The 15,378-nt window shown below is 33.0% G+C and overlaps 1 protein-coding gene across 2 annotated transcripts in view; it reads right to left on the bottom strand.

Annotated features, from left to right (window-relative positions):
• The window catches only part of NOX4 (NADPH oxidase 4), a 197,179-nt gene that overhangs the window by 128,375 nt on the left and 53,426 nt on the right, over positions 1-15,378 (bottom strand). For both annotated transcript variants that reach the window (XM_066248545.1, XM_066248550.1), the window contains exons 7-8: positions 14,898-14,970; positions 10,476-10,556 (exon numbers count right to left, since the gene is read on the bottom strand). In XM_066248545.1, coding sequence (XP_066104642.1) covers positions 10,476-10,556; positions 14,898-14,970 — 154 coding nt within the window. The remainder of the gene's footprint in view (positions 1-10,475; positions 10,557-14,897; positions 14,971-15,378) is intronic.

Genomic DNA, 15,378 nt, shown 5'->3' with positions numbered 1-15,378 from the left:
GATGAAGAAAGAATCTTAAGACCAGAAAGAAAAAAAGTTACCTAAAAGGGAATGCCTATTAGGATATCAACTGATTTCTTAAAAGAAACACTTCAGGTCAGAAGGGATTGGCATGAAATATTAAAAGTGATGAAAAGCAAGGACCTACAACTAAGACTTCTTTATTCAGCAAGGCTATCATTTAAAATTGAAGAAGAAATAAAGAGCTCCCAGACCAAAAAAAAAAAAAGAAGCTAAAGGAGTTTCTTACCATCAAACCAATATTACAAGACATGTTAAAGGGACTTCTTTAAGCAAAAGAAAGAGAGAGAAACATAGGTATAAAAAATAGAATAAATAATATTCAATTTTAATATTATTTAATATTCAATAAATAATATCAATAAATAAGTACCTATTAATAATAACTTTATATGTAAACAGATTAAATGTTCTAATCAAAATAGCTGAATGGATAACATGACCAATATATAAGTTGTCTACAAGAGATCCACCTCAGAATAAAAGATACATACAATCTGAAAGTGAAGGGATTGAAAAATTTATTTCATGCAACTGGAAATGAAAATAATAATAAAAAAAGCTGGAGTAGTAATATTCATATCAGACAAAACAGACTTCAAAACAAAGACCATAACAAGAAACAAAGGAGGACATTACATAATATTAAAAAGATCTATCCAACAAGAGGCTGTAACACCTGTATACATATATGCACTCAGCCAAAAAGCACCTAAATATATAAAGAAAATCTTGGTGGACATAAGGGAGAGACCAACAATAATGCTGTCATTGTATAGGAGTTTAACACCCTGTTGACATCAATGGATGTAAAACAAAATCAACAAGGCAACAGCAACTTTAAATGACACACTCACTGGACTAGATGGATTTAAATTATATTTACAGAACATTTAATCTCAAAGCAGCACAATGTACATTTTTTCAAGTGCACATGGAACATTCTCTAGGATAGAACAAATGTTAGAACACAAAATTAGTCTTAATAAATTCAAGAAGATTAAAATCACACAGAGCATCTTCTCTAACCACAATGGTAAAAAAAAAGTTGAAAAATAAACAAAGAGACATTAAATAACATGTTGCTAAACTTTAACTGTGTTAACAATGAGATCAAAGAATAAATCAAAACCTATCTTGAGACAAATGAAAATGAACACAAAACAAACCAAATATTTATAGCATTACAACTAACCTCAAAAAGCAAGAAAACCATTAAATAAATAATCTCACCCTTCACCTAATAGAACAACAACAACAAAAAGAACAAAAAATAAAGCCCAGAGTAAGCAGAAGGAAGAAACAGTAAATACAGTGGAAATAAATTATATACGATATATAGACTAAAGAAACGATACAAAGTATCAATGAAACCAAGAGCTGGTTCTTTGAAAAGATAAACAATATTGACAAATTTTTAACCAGGCTCATCAAGAAAAAAAGAAATAATCCAAGTAAATAAAATCTGAAATGAAAGAAGAGAAATAACAACTAATACCACAGTAATACAAAAAAATGTAATAACATTATAAACTACATGCCAAAAAATTGAACAATCTGGACAAAAATGAATAAATTCCTAGAAACATACACTCTTTTAAAACTGAACCAGGAAGAATCAGAAAATCTGAATAGACCAATTACAACTAATGAAATCAAATCAACAATCAAAATGCTCCCAGAAAACATAAGTACTGACAGATAGCCACACAGGCAAATTATTTCAATAATTCAAAGAAGAACTAACACATATTCACAAAAGATTCCAAAAACTTCAACAGGAGGGAAGACTTCCAGGCTCTTTTTATGAGGTCAGCATTATCCTAATTTTAAAACTAGAGAAAGATCAATATATTAAAAAGATCATACACTATGATCAAGTGGGATTTATTCCAGGGACGCAAGGTTGATACAATATTTGCAAAACAATAAGCATGATAAACCACATAAACAAAATGAAAGATAAAAGGCACATGATCATATCAATAGATGCAGAAAAAGCATTTGATAAAATCCAGCAAATATTTATTATTAAAACTCTCAGCAAAATAGAAATAGAGGAGACATACTTCAACATAATAAAGGCCATATATGACAAACCCACAGCCAAAATCATACTCAAAGGACAAAATCTAAAATTGTTTCCCTTAAGATCAGGAATGAGACAGGAATGTTATCTTTCACCACTCTTCTTCAACATAGCACTGGAAGTTCTAGCCACAGCAATCTGATAAGAAAAAGAAATAAAAAGGCATCCAAACAGAAAAGAATGAAGTAAAACTGTCATTATTTACAAATGACATGATACTGTGTATAGAGAACCCTAAAAATTACAACAAAAAACTACTAGAACTGATAAATGAATTTAGTAAAGTAGAAGGATACAAAATGAATATTCAGGAATTGGTGACATTTTTATACATTAATCCTGAGCTATCAGAAAGAGAAACTAAGAAACAATTCCATTTACAATGACAGTAACAACAAAGAATACGGTACCTAGGAATAAATTTAAATAAGGAGGTAAAAGACCAGTAGTCAGAAAATTATAGGGTACTGAAGAAAGAAATTGAGGAAGATATCAATAAGTAGAAGCGTATACTGTATTCATGGATAGAAAGAATTAACAATCAAATGACCATACTACCTAAAGCAATCTATAGGTTCAACACGATTCCTATTAAAATACCAATGGCATATCTCACAGAACTAGAATATTCCAAAAATTTATGCAAAACTGCAAAAGACTTCAAATAGCCATAGCAATCTTAAGAAAGAACAAAGTTGAAGGCATCATACTACTTGATATCAAACTATACTACAAGGTCATAATAATCAAAAAAAGCATGGTACTGGCATAAAAGGAGGCACATCAACCATTGGAAAAGAATAGAGAACGCAAAAAATAAACCCATGCCTTTATAGTAAATTAATATTGAATAAATTAGGCAACAACATACAATGGGGTAAAGACAGTCTCTTCAATAAAAGGTGTTGGGAAAATTGGACAGATATAAACAAAATTTTGAAACTAGACAACTTTCTTACACCATATGCAAGAATAAATGCACAATGTATTAAAGCCATATATAAGTCACGAAACTATAAAAATTTTAGAAGAAAACAAAGGCAGTGAAATCTCAGATATTTCTCATAGCAATATTTTTGCTGATATATCTCCTTGGGCAAGGGAATCAAAAGAAAAAACAAATAGGACTACATCAAACTAAAAAGCTTTTGCACAGCAAAGGAAACCATCAACAAAATGAAAAGACAACCAACTGAATGGGAGAACATATTCACCAACAATACATCTGATACAGGCTTAATATTCAAAAGTTAAAAAGAACTTATAAAAGTCAACACCAAAAAAGCCAAATAATCCAATTTTAAAATGGGCAATGTATCAGAATAAACACTTTTACAAAGAAAACGTATAAGTGGCCAATAATCATATAAAACGATGGTCAACATACTAATCATCAGAGAAATGCAAGTTATAAACACTATGACATATCACCGCACACGTCAGAATGGCTATCATCAATGAATCAACAAAAAAAGAGAACCCCCATGCACCGTTGGTAGGAATGCAGATTGGTACAACTGTTGTAGAAAGCAGTAAGTAATTTTTTCAAAAAAATTAAAAAGAGAACTGCCTTATGACCCAGTGATTCCACATGTGGCAATACATAAGAAGAAACCCAAAACAATATTTTGAAATAATATATGCACCTCTATGTTCACTGCAATATTATTTGCAATAGCCAAGATTTGGAAGCTGTCCAAGTTCCCATCAGTAGATGAATAGGTAAAAATGTTGTGGTACATTTACACAATAAAATACTACTTGGCCATGAAATCTTATCTTTTTTTGACAGTATGAATGGACCTGTAGATTATTATTCTAAGTGAAATAAGCCAGTAAGTGAAAGACAAATACCATATGATTTCACTTATATGTAAAATCTTTTTTTTTTTTTTTTTAGGCAAGAGGAGGGGAGATTGTGAGGCAGACTCTTGTATGCACCCCTACTGGGATCCACCTGGCAACCCCATCTAGGGACCATGCTGGAGTCCCAAACTATTTTTAGCACCTGAGGCTGATGCACTCCAATGGAGCTATCCTTAGTGCCAGGGGCCACACTCAAACCCATCGAGGCACTGGCTGAGGGAGGGAAAGAGAGAGAGAAGGGGGGAGAAGCATATGGTCGCTTCTCTGACCGGGAATTGAACCTGGGAGGTCCATACAATGGGGTTAATACTCTTTCCACTGAGCCACTGACCAGGGCCTATATGTGAAATCTAATAAACAAAATAAACTAACAAATAAAGTAGAAACAGAATCATAGGTACAGAAAACAGATGGACAGCTGTCAGGGGGGAGGGAGGCTTGGGGAGCTTGGTGGAAAAAGTAAAGGGACTAAGAGAAAAACTAACCAGACACTGACAACAATGAGTGACTACCAGAGGGAAGGGGGCAGGGTAGGTGGAAGAGGGCAAAGGGGGAGTAAATGGTGGAATGAGACTTGACTTGGGGCAGTGAAAGCATAATACAGTATGCAAATGATGTGCTATACAGCTGTATACCTGAAAACTATATAATTTTATTAAGTAATGTCACCCCAATAAGTTCAATTAAAAGAAATGTGGAAAAAGTGCTATGTCTTTTTCAAGAATAAAAAAAAAAAAAACCTGATTTTTCAGTTAACTGTGGAGTTTCTTCCTTATACAGCTATTAATATTAGTGCAAATATAATTATTTTCCTACTAGTATTTATTGAGTATGTGTAGACTCTGCATACATTGCTGCATTTACTTATATAAACCTGAGATAACCCACAATGTAGGTGATTTTATTAATCCCATCTAGTGGATAAGAGAAAGAGCAGATTATCTGCGATGATCATACAGCTATTAAGTATTGTAGCTGTTTAATGGCCATGCTTATATTGATCTCTTGGAAAGGAAAATTAATGTATTTTGAAAATCCATTTGAATATTGTAAAGAAACATCTGAGTTTAGTGTGTATGAAATGTGTTTTTTTAGTGTGTCATGCAATAGATTTGCTTAGAAATAATTTTTAAAATCTGAAACATAGGTAACAGGAATGCAAACTAGGTGAACCTAAGAGCACAAAAAATCATGGAACCAGGTAACTGAATCTTAAATAATTTGGAGGAATCTTAAATAATTTGCAATATTTAGAGCGAAGAAGGTAAGACTTTCACTTTGCCAAAGTCAGATCACATACTCCAAAAGCCTGCATTTAGTTTGGTTTCCAGGTTTAAAAGCAATATAGGGCACACAGTGTGAAATTGCGGCCAGTGTAATGTAGTGGTTAGAAATGTGGACTCAAAGATCTGATAGCTGGGTTTAAACCCAAGTCCGCTCAGTAACATGACTTTCAGCATGTTACTTCACCTTTCACTGCCTCTGTTTTCTCACAGTAAAAACAGCAGCAGCAGCAGCAGCAGATTTTACCAGGGCTGCTGGGAGGATTTAATGAGATCAAACACTAGTAAGATAATGATAAATACTGAATAAACTTTAATTATTAATATATCCAAAGGAGAAAGCTTATAATAATGACAAGACTTGAAACATCACCATGCAAGAGACAAATGAATAGAATTTAGAGGACAGTGACTCAGTTTCCATGGTCTGCATTAGAGTCAAAGATTTTTAAATCTATCTAGAAACTAAAGTAAAATAAATTCTGGTTCAACACATAAGAATTTTGTGGAAATTACAGCTTCCCAAAGACAGAATGGGCTCTTCAGAAATAATTATTTACTTAGACATATTGTAGGGGAGATTTATAGAGTGTTGGTCAAGATATTCTTTAAGGTTCCTTCAGAATTTGAGATTCTGTGAAAATAAAAGTGATCAAACAAAATCATGTGAAGCAATTGCTCCTCTCACTGCAAAAGTCTGCTTAGGTAGAGAAATCAGCAAACAATTTTTAATCACTTCATCCTTATAGCCTAAAGTTTTCTAAAATTTCTAGTCCCTATTGATCCTTCAATTCCCTAAATTACTATAATTATTGAAAATAAAATGTTTACAGTTGGAAAATATTATATCTAAAGTTATCTTTCATTCTAGCAGCTGAATTTTTTTAAATCCAGTACTAATTATCAATGTTGAGAAAATCAAGGTCATGCAAAAAAGTTGTTCTTTTTTACCATATTATAGTGCTTAGCACACTGATAAACAGAGAAGTAAAATGCCCAGCACACAGTAATTTTCTGTTCAAACTTAAAGTATACTGTTTAACAGGAATCTCAATATAAATCCAAGAAACTTGTTTTCAATAACTGCACTTTATTCATGTAACCAAAATCTAGAGAATGAAATTATCAAGGTATTTCATAGATAAAGATATGGCTAAGTCCTCAAAATTGGCACAAAGGATAATAACTTCAATAAATTTACTTACAGACATATCTTTAGCAATGAAAAAAACAGTTTGAAAAATGTTCCATTTTGAGAAAGCTAAAAGATTTATCAGTAGTAATTTTTCTCACAGCAGAAGCATAATCAATGTAGCTTTATTCAAAATTAAGCTTTATAGGGCAATAAACTTTTAGTTATAAGATGAATAAGTTATAAGAAGCTAATGTACAGCTTGGTGACTATAGTTAATGACACTGTAATGTATACTTGAAATTTGCTAGTAGAGTAGATATTAAGCACATTCACCAAAAGAAAAAAAAAACATGATAAAAAAAACTATGTGTTGTGATGAATGTGTTAATTTGTTTTATTGTGGTAACAATTTCACAATGCACAAGTATATCATTAGACTGTATACTCTAAATAATACAATTCTATTAGTCAAGATACTTTAATAAAAAATAAAACTTCTTTTAAAAATGTGCACTGTACAATGCTTAGAGTATTGCATTTTTGTTGTATAAAACTTATTTTAGTATTAGAACTCTCAATATAGCCTAACCAGGCGGTGGCACAGTGGATAGAGCATTGGACTGGGATGTGGAGGACCCAGGTTCGAGACCCCGAGGTTGCCAGCTTGAGTGCGGGCTCATCTGGTTTGAGCAAAGCTCACCAGCTTGGACCCAAGGTCGCTAACTCGAGCAAGGGGTTACTCAGTCTGCTGAAGGCCCACGGTCAAGGCACATATGAGAAAGCAATCAATGAACAACTAAGGTTTAACAACAAAAAACTGATGATTGATGCTTCTCATCTCTCTCCATCCCTGTCTGTCTGTCCCTGTCTATCCCTCTCTCTGACTCTCTGTCTCTGTAAATAAAATAAAAGTTTAAAAAAAACGAACTCTCAATATAATCCTTCAAACTTAAGTCTGTTTGAACTTCTGAACTTTTAAAAAAGACTCTGTTTTGAATTACAAAGAAACAGATTTTTTTCAGAGTTTTAACTTAGTATACCATAAAGGCCAAAGAATGCATAATTAATTATATTAACAAGTAATTGCATTTTTCTCTCATTTGTTATAGATGAAAGAGATCACAATCTCAGATAAATCAAGACGTTAACTCTTTTAAAGAAATCTTCAGGCCAAATTCTCAAAAGTGCAGAGCTCTCCCAGTGTTAAATCTGTGAGTTTCTAAGTCAGAGTGGATTTGAACCCAGGACCCATCATTTAGGAAACTTAAGCAAATTACTCTTTTTAAACCTCGGTTTTCCCACTTGTAAAGCAGGTTTCCCATTGTTATTTACTCTTATAAAATTATGATCCTTTAATGATATGAAGCATTGAAATCATTTTGGATTTATATTTTGCAATATAATAAGCATTATGTAATTGCTTTAAATTATTGTTTTTATCATTAGCAGCACCTTCTTACTCATAGTCCATTTTATGATAATAGTTCTGGGCAGGAAAACAAACCATTAAAAGAACAGAATGTAGAGGAGTTTTGCTCTACCACACTGGCTTTGTTGGGATCCCAGTTCTCCACTGCATGTGTTATCCTGACAAAGGGAAAAAAGTGGAACCCAGAGCTTCCAATGACCACAGCCCTTTCACTGTGGCAGAACGGCTAGCTGGAAGCCGGGATTATGATGTATAGCTATGTTTCTGATGCCCTGCAACCATATGGTCTAGAACTATGACCAGGACCTATGAGAGAGAGATCCATATAATACTGCCTTCCAAATAAGAGGTCTCCAAAATCAGGGGAGGGGGATTTGAACTTGAACCCTGAAAATAATATACTATTTATGTATATGGATGTTAGAGGAAAGCCAAAGCACCGAGTGACTTTCTGTTCCCATCCTGAGAAAGTAAAGGTCGAGACTAAGCATACATGACCGAAGGCAGTCGCGCGTCCAGGGAAGGCCTCAAGGACGCGATGCTTGGCCCTGCTGGAGCTTTCTGCAGGTCAGGAATCAGACAGCAGATGGTGTGGTGTTAAGTCTCAGAAAGGGCAAGAGCAATCTAATCAGTTTTGCAAAATTAAATAATAAAATTGTACACTGTATTCTGCCTGTTAGTTTCTTATGCAAGATGTCATACTTCTGCTTAATAAATTAGATAGCTGATCTCTCCAGCACCTCAGTCCTGGAGAGATTGGAGTCCTCCACCTGCAGTACTGTTGCTGCCTCATTCCTTTGCAGCTCCTCTTCATGAAACCCTGAATATTAACAACATATGACCTAATGTTCTGACAACGTACATTATAAAACATTCTGAGGAAAGGATTAACAGGTCTGAACCATTCTCCAAACACTTTCACTGGGAACATTTGGGGATAAGATAAATGCAGAATGCCAGCTGTGTTACCAGGTCACACTATTCATTGGTGGAATGCATCTGGACCAGTAGGACTATGAGTGAATTGTAAAATCATTTTAGGACTGACAGATCTCAGCTTCCTATGTGCAGTGTGATCTCGCAACTGAGGGCATCCCTTGAGGAGACCTGGCATGTTACTAAGATCCTAGTTCTGTGGAGTATGAGCCTTACCCAAGGCAAAGTAATCTATGTTTAGCCATATGGTCTTGTCATCTTAAAACTGAGTAGCTACTTTGGGAGGTAAAGGAGAGAAAATGAAAAATGATTTCTGAATAATAGGGACTGCCACTGAAGAAGCACCTGGCCTTATCCTGTTGACATTCTATGTTTCCTGTCCTGTATCCTCCTACTAAACAAAGTGAACTCGATACCAGGCAATGGTGTCATATTAGTGTGTGTCAAGATAAAACCACAAGTCCACCCTGGTGATCATGCAGACATATGCACATACAAAAATATAGTATTTTCTTCCGCTGAACTAAATATTTTTCAAACGCCATGCTTTTGAGAACACTGCTTTGGTCTATGTTCTTTTCAGAATATTTGGTGTATATTCTTTGTAACAACCTTAGGATACTTCCTGTTTTCCCTTTGTGATTTTTCAGTTTTTGACAGATCTTTGACTTTGGTCATTGTAAATCTTTAGCTTTCTCTGCAACTATTGTATTATTGTCTCTAGGCATTTTTAAACTAAAACCTCCTAACTCTATCTTTACAAATTCCATAGCAGCAAGACATAAGGAATTCCTGAAATTACAAATACTAAAATTGCTTCTTGAAGCTCTTCACTTCCTACTCTTTCTTTTTCTTTCTTTCTTTTCTTTCTTTCTTTCTTTCTTTCTTTCTTTCTTTCTTTCTTTTCTTTCTTTCTTTCTTTTTCTTTTTCTTTTCTTTTCTTTCTTTATTTCTTTCCTTTCTTTCTTTCTCTCTCTCTCTTTCCTTCTTTCCTTCCTTCCTCCCTTCCTTCCTTCCTTCCTTCCTTCCTTCCTTCCTTCCTTCCTTCCTTCTTCTTTCAAGAGAGAGAGAGAGAGACAGGAAGGGAGAGAGAAGTACGGAGGAGAGGGATGAGAAGTATCAACTTGTAGTTGCTTCATTTTACTTGTTTTTTTTCTTAATTTATTTTTTTATTGATTGCTTCTTATGCATTCCTTAACCCAGGGAGTTCAAGCTGAGCCACTAACCCCTTGCTCAAGCTAGCAACCTTGGGCTCAAGCCAGTAACCTTGCGATCATGTCAATGATCCCGCACTTATGCTGGCAGCCCTGTGCTCAAAGTCATGACCCTGTGCTCGAGGTGGTGAGTCCATACTCAAACAGGCAACCTTGGGGTTTGGAATCAAGGGCCTCAGTGCCCTGGGCCTATGATCAACCCACAGCACCATCACTTAGGCACTTCTTACTTTCTTAAGGAAGTTATCATGATAAAACTACAGGGAGCTTTAAAGATTATTATGGGAAAAATACCTCTGTCTTTCAATTTTAATATACTTTTATACTAGTTCCATTAAACGTGCTATGCTAAAAATAAAATTCTTTCTTCCATTCTTGATACTGGCCTCAATTTCAAGCAACCAAATAATTTTACCATTTCCTATGAAAATTTCTGCAGATATCTCTGTCATTACCCCATTTTTAGGCACATGTGGTGTTAAAAATATTTTTTATGACTTACCCTGAAACATGCAACATCAGCAGCATGTAGAAGACAAAGAAGAGATTATGAGTGTACCAGAAGATGTCATAGTTAGAAACGCTGAAAAAACAAATAACTTAGTTTCAATGCCACTTTACATTCCACCTCACTAAAAAGACTGCATTTCAAACACGTCACAATGGAAGAAAGTCAAATATGAATTCATCTGAGATTTATCTATTATATAAAAATATGCACATACCATAGAGATAACTGACAAAAATTAGAAATAACCCTAAAACTTGAAGTTCTTTGGGTAGTTGAAATAAAGACACATGGAAAAATTAAAATAAGGTGTTGATTTTACAGTTATTCTGATGTAAGGCTAAGGAATGGTTATAGTTTGCTCATATGTACTTTTGTTGTCATTTTTTCCAATATTCTCAATATTCAAGTGATTTCCAAACCAACCAATGTTCATATTTTTTAGAGAGTAATTTAAAGGAAACTCAAAGTGAGAGAATTAAATATATGCTCATTAAAATTATATTCTTGTCCTGGACAAAGATAACTTAAAAATCACAATGTGGTATCACTGTTCTGCAGAAGAACAGAATTTGAAAAAAATAACACATTTGAGTATGATAAACACAATCTATAAAATGTTTGAGAGAAGTACAAAAACTAATAGTTATTTTATTTTATATGTCTGGGTGGGTATTAATATATAGACTCTTAGAGGTGAAGGACAGGGATTTGTAAAGGTTTTTGAGAGGATTCTGATACAACACCTGATTTAGAACCCCTTTTACAACCCCTGATTTAAACAGTGGGCAGTTGATTCCCATTTCATTCGGCTTTTATTCTCATAAACAAAATCATTAACATTTTTGTAACATATGCCTTTTTGCACATATCTAATTCTTTTTTAATTTCAATTCCTACAAGTGAAATTCCTAGGTCAAAGGGCACATATTTGCAAGGATTTTGAGATACACTGCCCATTACTATCTGAAAACATGTTTATCAATTACAAATCCAACTTTCAAATAGGAGTGCCTCTTTCCCCAAACTCAGGATCCACCTTGTAAGTTCATTATTTTGTATAAGTGGAATTCGGCATTATTTTATATTTGTGTTACACACTTTTAATCCATCTATTACTTCTCTATTCATAAAAATTACCCATATCTACAGTGAATTTTTCTTAATTGTTGAGTATTCAAATTTTAAGAATGTATTAGTTCCACATAATTGTAATAATTTTTCAAATAACATGTTTACATTTCAATTTTTATAATGTATATTGTGTTAGTTTTCCTATTTTTAGAAAGTCAAATATTTCCTATGTTTCCTCAAATATTTCTATTATGAGATCTAATTAATATTCACTTAAAGTTTCTTCTAAATTTTTAATGGTGTAATTATTTTAGATAACTATGTAAATTATTTTGAATTTCATTCACTTAAGCTTTATTTTCATCACAAGTTTGTGTGGGCACCTTTACTATTTAGTAGGTTCTAATATATAATGAAGTCCTTTACTAGGCTTTCTGCCAACTCTATCATTGGTTCAGTGTCTTAATCATTTTTGCAAGTAAGCTCTATCTGCTTTCAGTTATGGAAGCTTAATCATTTTAAAGTTTAGTAAGCCACGTGCTCCATTTCACTCCACTTTTGAAACATGTACTTGGATATTCCCTCAGATAAATTTAAGGAGAACTTTACTAAATCCAATAAGCAAACAACCAACCTAACTTGAATTTTAATTGAAATTGCAACAAATTTATGAAATAATTGAAGAACTCCATTTTTGAATTATATTGTCTTTATTCAAATATCTTATTTCTTTCCGTGAATTTTGTGTGTTTTTTTCCATATAGCTTTCACTTAATTTCTTAAGTTTATTTGCAGATATTTTATATTTTTGTTACAGTGATTAGTGGTATCTTTTTATTTTATTCTATTTTCAAACTGATAATAGCTATTATGGAAAAGAGGTATTTTTTTAATATTTGTCATTTACCTATTTCAACACTTTTATTTGATGTAACACCATTTTTCCCCATAATTTTCTTGGTTTTTCTGGCTAGACAATTATATCTACCTTACTGTAAAAGTAATGATAATTTGTTATTGTATTTTTTTTAATAATTCTAAATGTTTAATTTCTTACCATATATAAATAGTAGCATACTATAATAAAATTTAAAATATCACTTTGGCTTTTTCATAATTTTCTTAGGAAAACCGAACTATTGGTATATTGTTAGACTACATTCAATGCCAGAAATCAAATACTGAAGTCATATTGATTCACCTGATTTCTGTTGTATTCCCTTACTAATAAAGAGAAGAGGTAGAAAAAGTTTATCTCCATGATCCATTTAATAACTTCATAATTCTCACAATGAAGCTTGGAGAAAAGCAGAGTTAGTTTTATCTCTTTTAAACAAATAGAAGAACTAACAATTAAGACACAGTAACGAAATTACTTATGTGATGGCTCAGTTGAGAACAGAGCCGATCTTTATATCTGTTTTTACAATACTATCTCTCAATCAAGGATTCATTTTCTAGATATAGAACATTTATATATCTTCGATCTTGTAAATAAATGTCAACTGCCTTAATTTTTCTTCAAGAACTCTCAAAATTGAAAACGTCAGTTTTTTAATGACTTATTGACCTAACTAAAATAAAGTTTCTCCCAAAAAATTGATACCCTGATGCACTAATGTTAGAGACTTGCTTTTCTGTGATTTTTATTCTTATGAAAAGTTATAAAAATTGGCTTAAAATTTGCCTTAATCATTCTCTATCTAGGTATTTTTCCACTGGACTTAATTATAAAAGTATGCAAAGACACATTGACAGGGTTTTTCCCAATTGAACTACTGAAAATATAGAATCAACCTAAAACATCCAACTATAAGGGGCGGAGAGAGTAATGCATGTCTATATAGTAATATGCTGTGCCATCAGTAAAGAGAAAAATGTTCATAACAATATTTAAGTAAAAATCAGTTTTAAAATAGCACATATTATATGGTCCAATTTTGGTAAAATATACATATGAAGAGACAGAGATCAGAAATGTGAAAAGAGAAGAGAAAGTGATTTTGGTTGAGGTAAGACATGATGAATGACTGAGCAAAAGCAAGAAGAATGAAGTATAAAAACATAACACCAGGAAGTTTATAGTGTCCGTCTCTGAGTGGTAAGTTTATTTGTGAGATTTGATGTGTGTGCTTCTGTGCCTAGATGTGTTCAGAAGTGCAGAGATAGACTCATTTGATCATGGTGTGGGGTAATTATTTTCAAAATATGTGTGTATATGTTTCCATTATATTTCACATCTCAACAAACAGAATGACTACTTTTGAAGATTATATATTGTTTCTTCTTCTTGCTTTCTTAACTAAGAAATATGACCAGTAACAAAAGATACTGTAAAATATAGTGAAAAACAGATGTACCCACCAGAAAGAACATGTGAAAGTACTCAGGAAAATGTGTCCCTGCAATTGCTCAAAATCTCTTAACTAGAAGAATAATGAAATTAAAGATATTTCTGATTATTTTAGCAGATGTCCACTAACTATGTTTTTAAAGCTTTGTTTAAAATATTGTACTATATTAAGTTACAGAAAAACAAACTCATATAAAAAATGAATTATAACATACTTTTAAGTTATATATTTCTGTGCATACAAATTGAATTCAGTCTCATAGTGTCTCATAGATACATTATCCTCCAGAAAAATACCCCTGAAAAACTCAAAATTCCTCACATTAAAAAGTCTCCACATACAATTCCTTACCAATCTAGAATATTTGACTAATACAAAAAAAATTTTAGAAACATAAAATAATATATGTGTGTGTGTGTGTGTGTGTGTGTGTGTGTGTATATTATCTGGAGATATATATATAATCCAGAAATGTCTCTACTTCATTCTTAGTTACCCAGAATAGTCTATTCATCAGAATGTGATATTGGCTAAGCATTCTGGTTAATCAAGAGTTTTTCTATACATGAAAATTAAGATCCATCTGACCAGGCGTTGGTGCAGTGGATAGAGCATCGGACTGGGATGCAGAGAACGCAGGTTCAAGACTCCGAGGTCACCAGCTTGAGCGCGGGCTCATCTGGTGAGCGCGGGCTCACCAGCTTGAGCCCAAGGTCGCTGGCTTGAGCAAAGGGTCATTTAGTCCGCTATAGCCCCCCAGTCAAGGCACATATGAGAAAGCAATCAACAAACAACTAAGGTGCCACAACAAAGAATTGATGCTTCTCATCTCTCTCCCTTCCTGTTTGTCCCTCTCACTCTCTCTGTCACAAAATAAATAAATAAATAAAATTATAATCTTAAAAAAAAAGAAAGAAAATGAAGATCCTCTGAAGAAAATCTAAATAATCTAACCAGTAAATACTGAAATCATGACTGTGACACTCACCGTATAGCATACGTAGAAGCTGTAATCATCAGAAATAGCACCAATACCATGCAGACTCCTGTCAGGCCAGGAACTATAAAAATGGACATAAGTACATTTTAACTTAAGTCATACTGAGGGAAAAAGTACAAAAAATTATTGCCTTAAAATCCAAAGTATTATGCTGTTCTGTGGGGAGCCCAATTGAAATCACATATCTCCTTGTATGTTCTCTCTCAAAAAAGCTTTTTTTTAAATTTGCACAATTTCAAGGTACTTAAGGCAAAGCAGTCTTTTCTACTTTTAACAGAAGAGTTCTTTTTATATTTTCAAATATTCCATTCAGAATGATGAATAAATATGTGTTTCTAAAGGTACATACTATACCAATGTCAATAATTAATACATGTACAGGATTGACATTCAATACATTTACTGGTTTTGTTTCCCCACCATATAACTAAACTCCTTTACTCTCTCCTTTCCCATTTTGAACAACTAG

This window comes from Saccopteryx bilineata, chromosome 1 (assembly GCF_036850765.1).
Source record: "Saccopteryx bilineata isolate mSacBil1 chromosome 1, mSacBil1_pri_phased_curated, whole genome shotgun sequence".
Classification (NCBI taxonomy): domain Eukaryota; kingdom Metazoa; phylum Chordata; class Mammalia; order Chiroptera; family Emballonuridae; genus Saccopteryx; species Saccopteryx bilineata.
The sequence above is the reverse complement of the archived record's forward strand: the minus strand, read 5'-3'. Positions and strand labels throughout refer to the sequence as shown.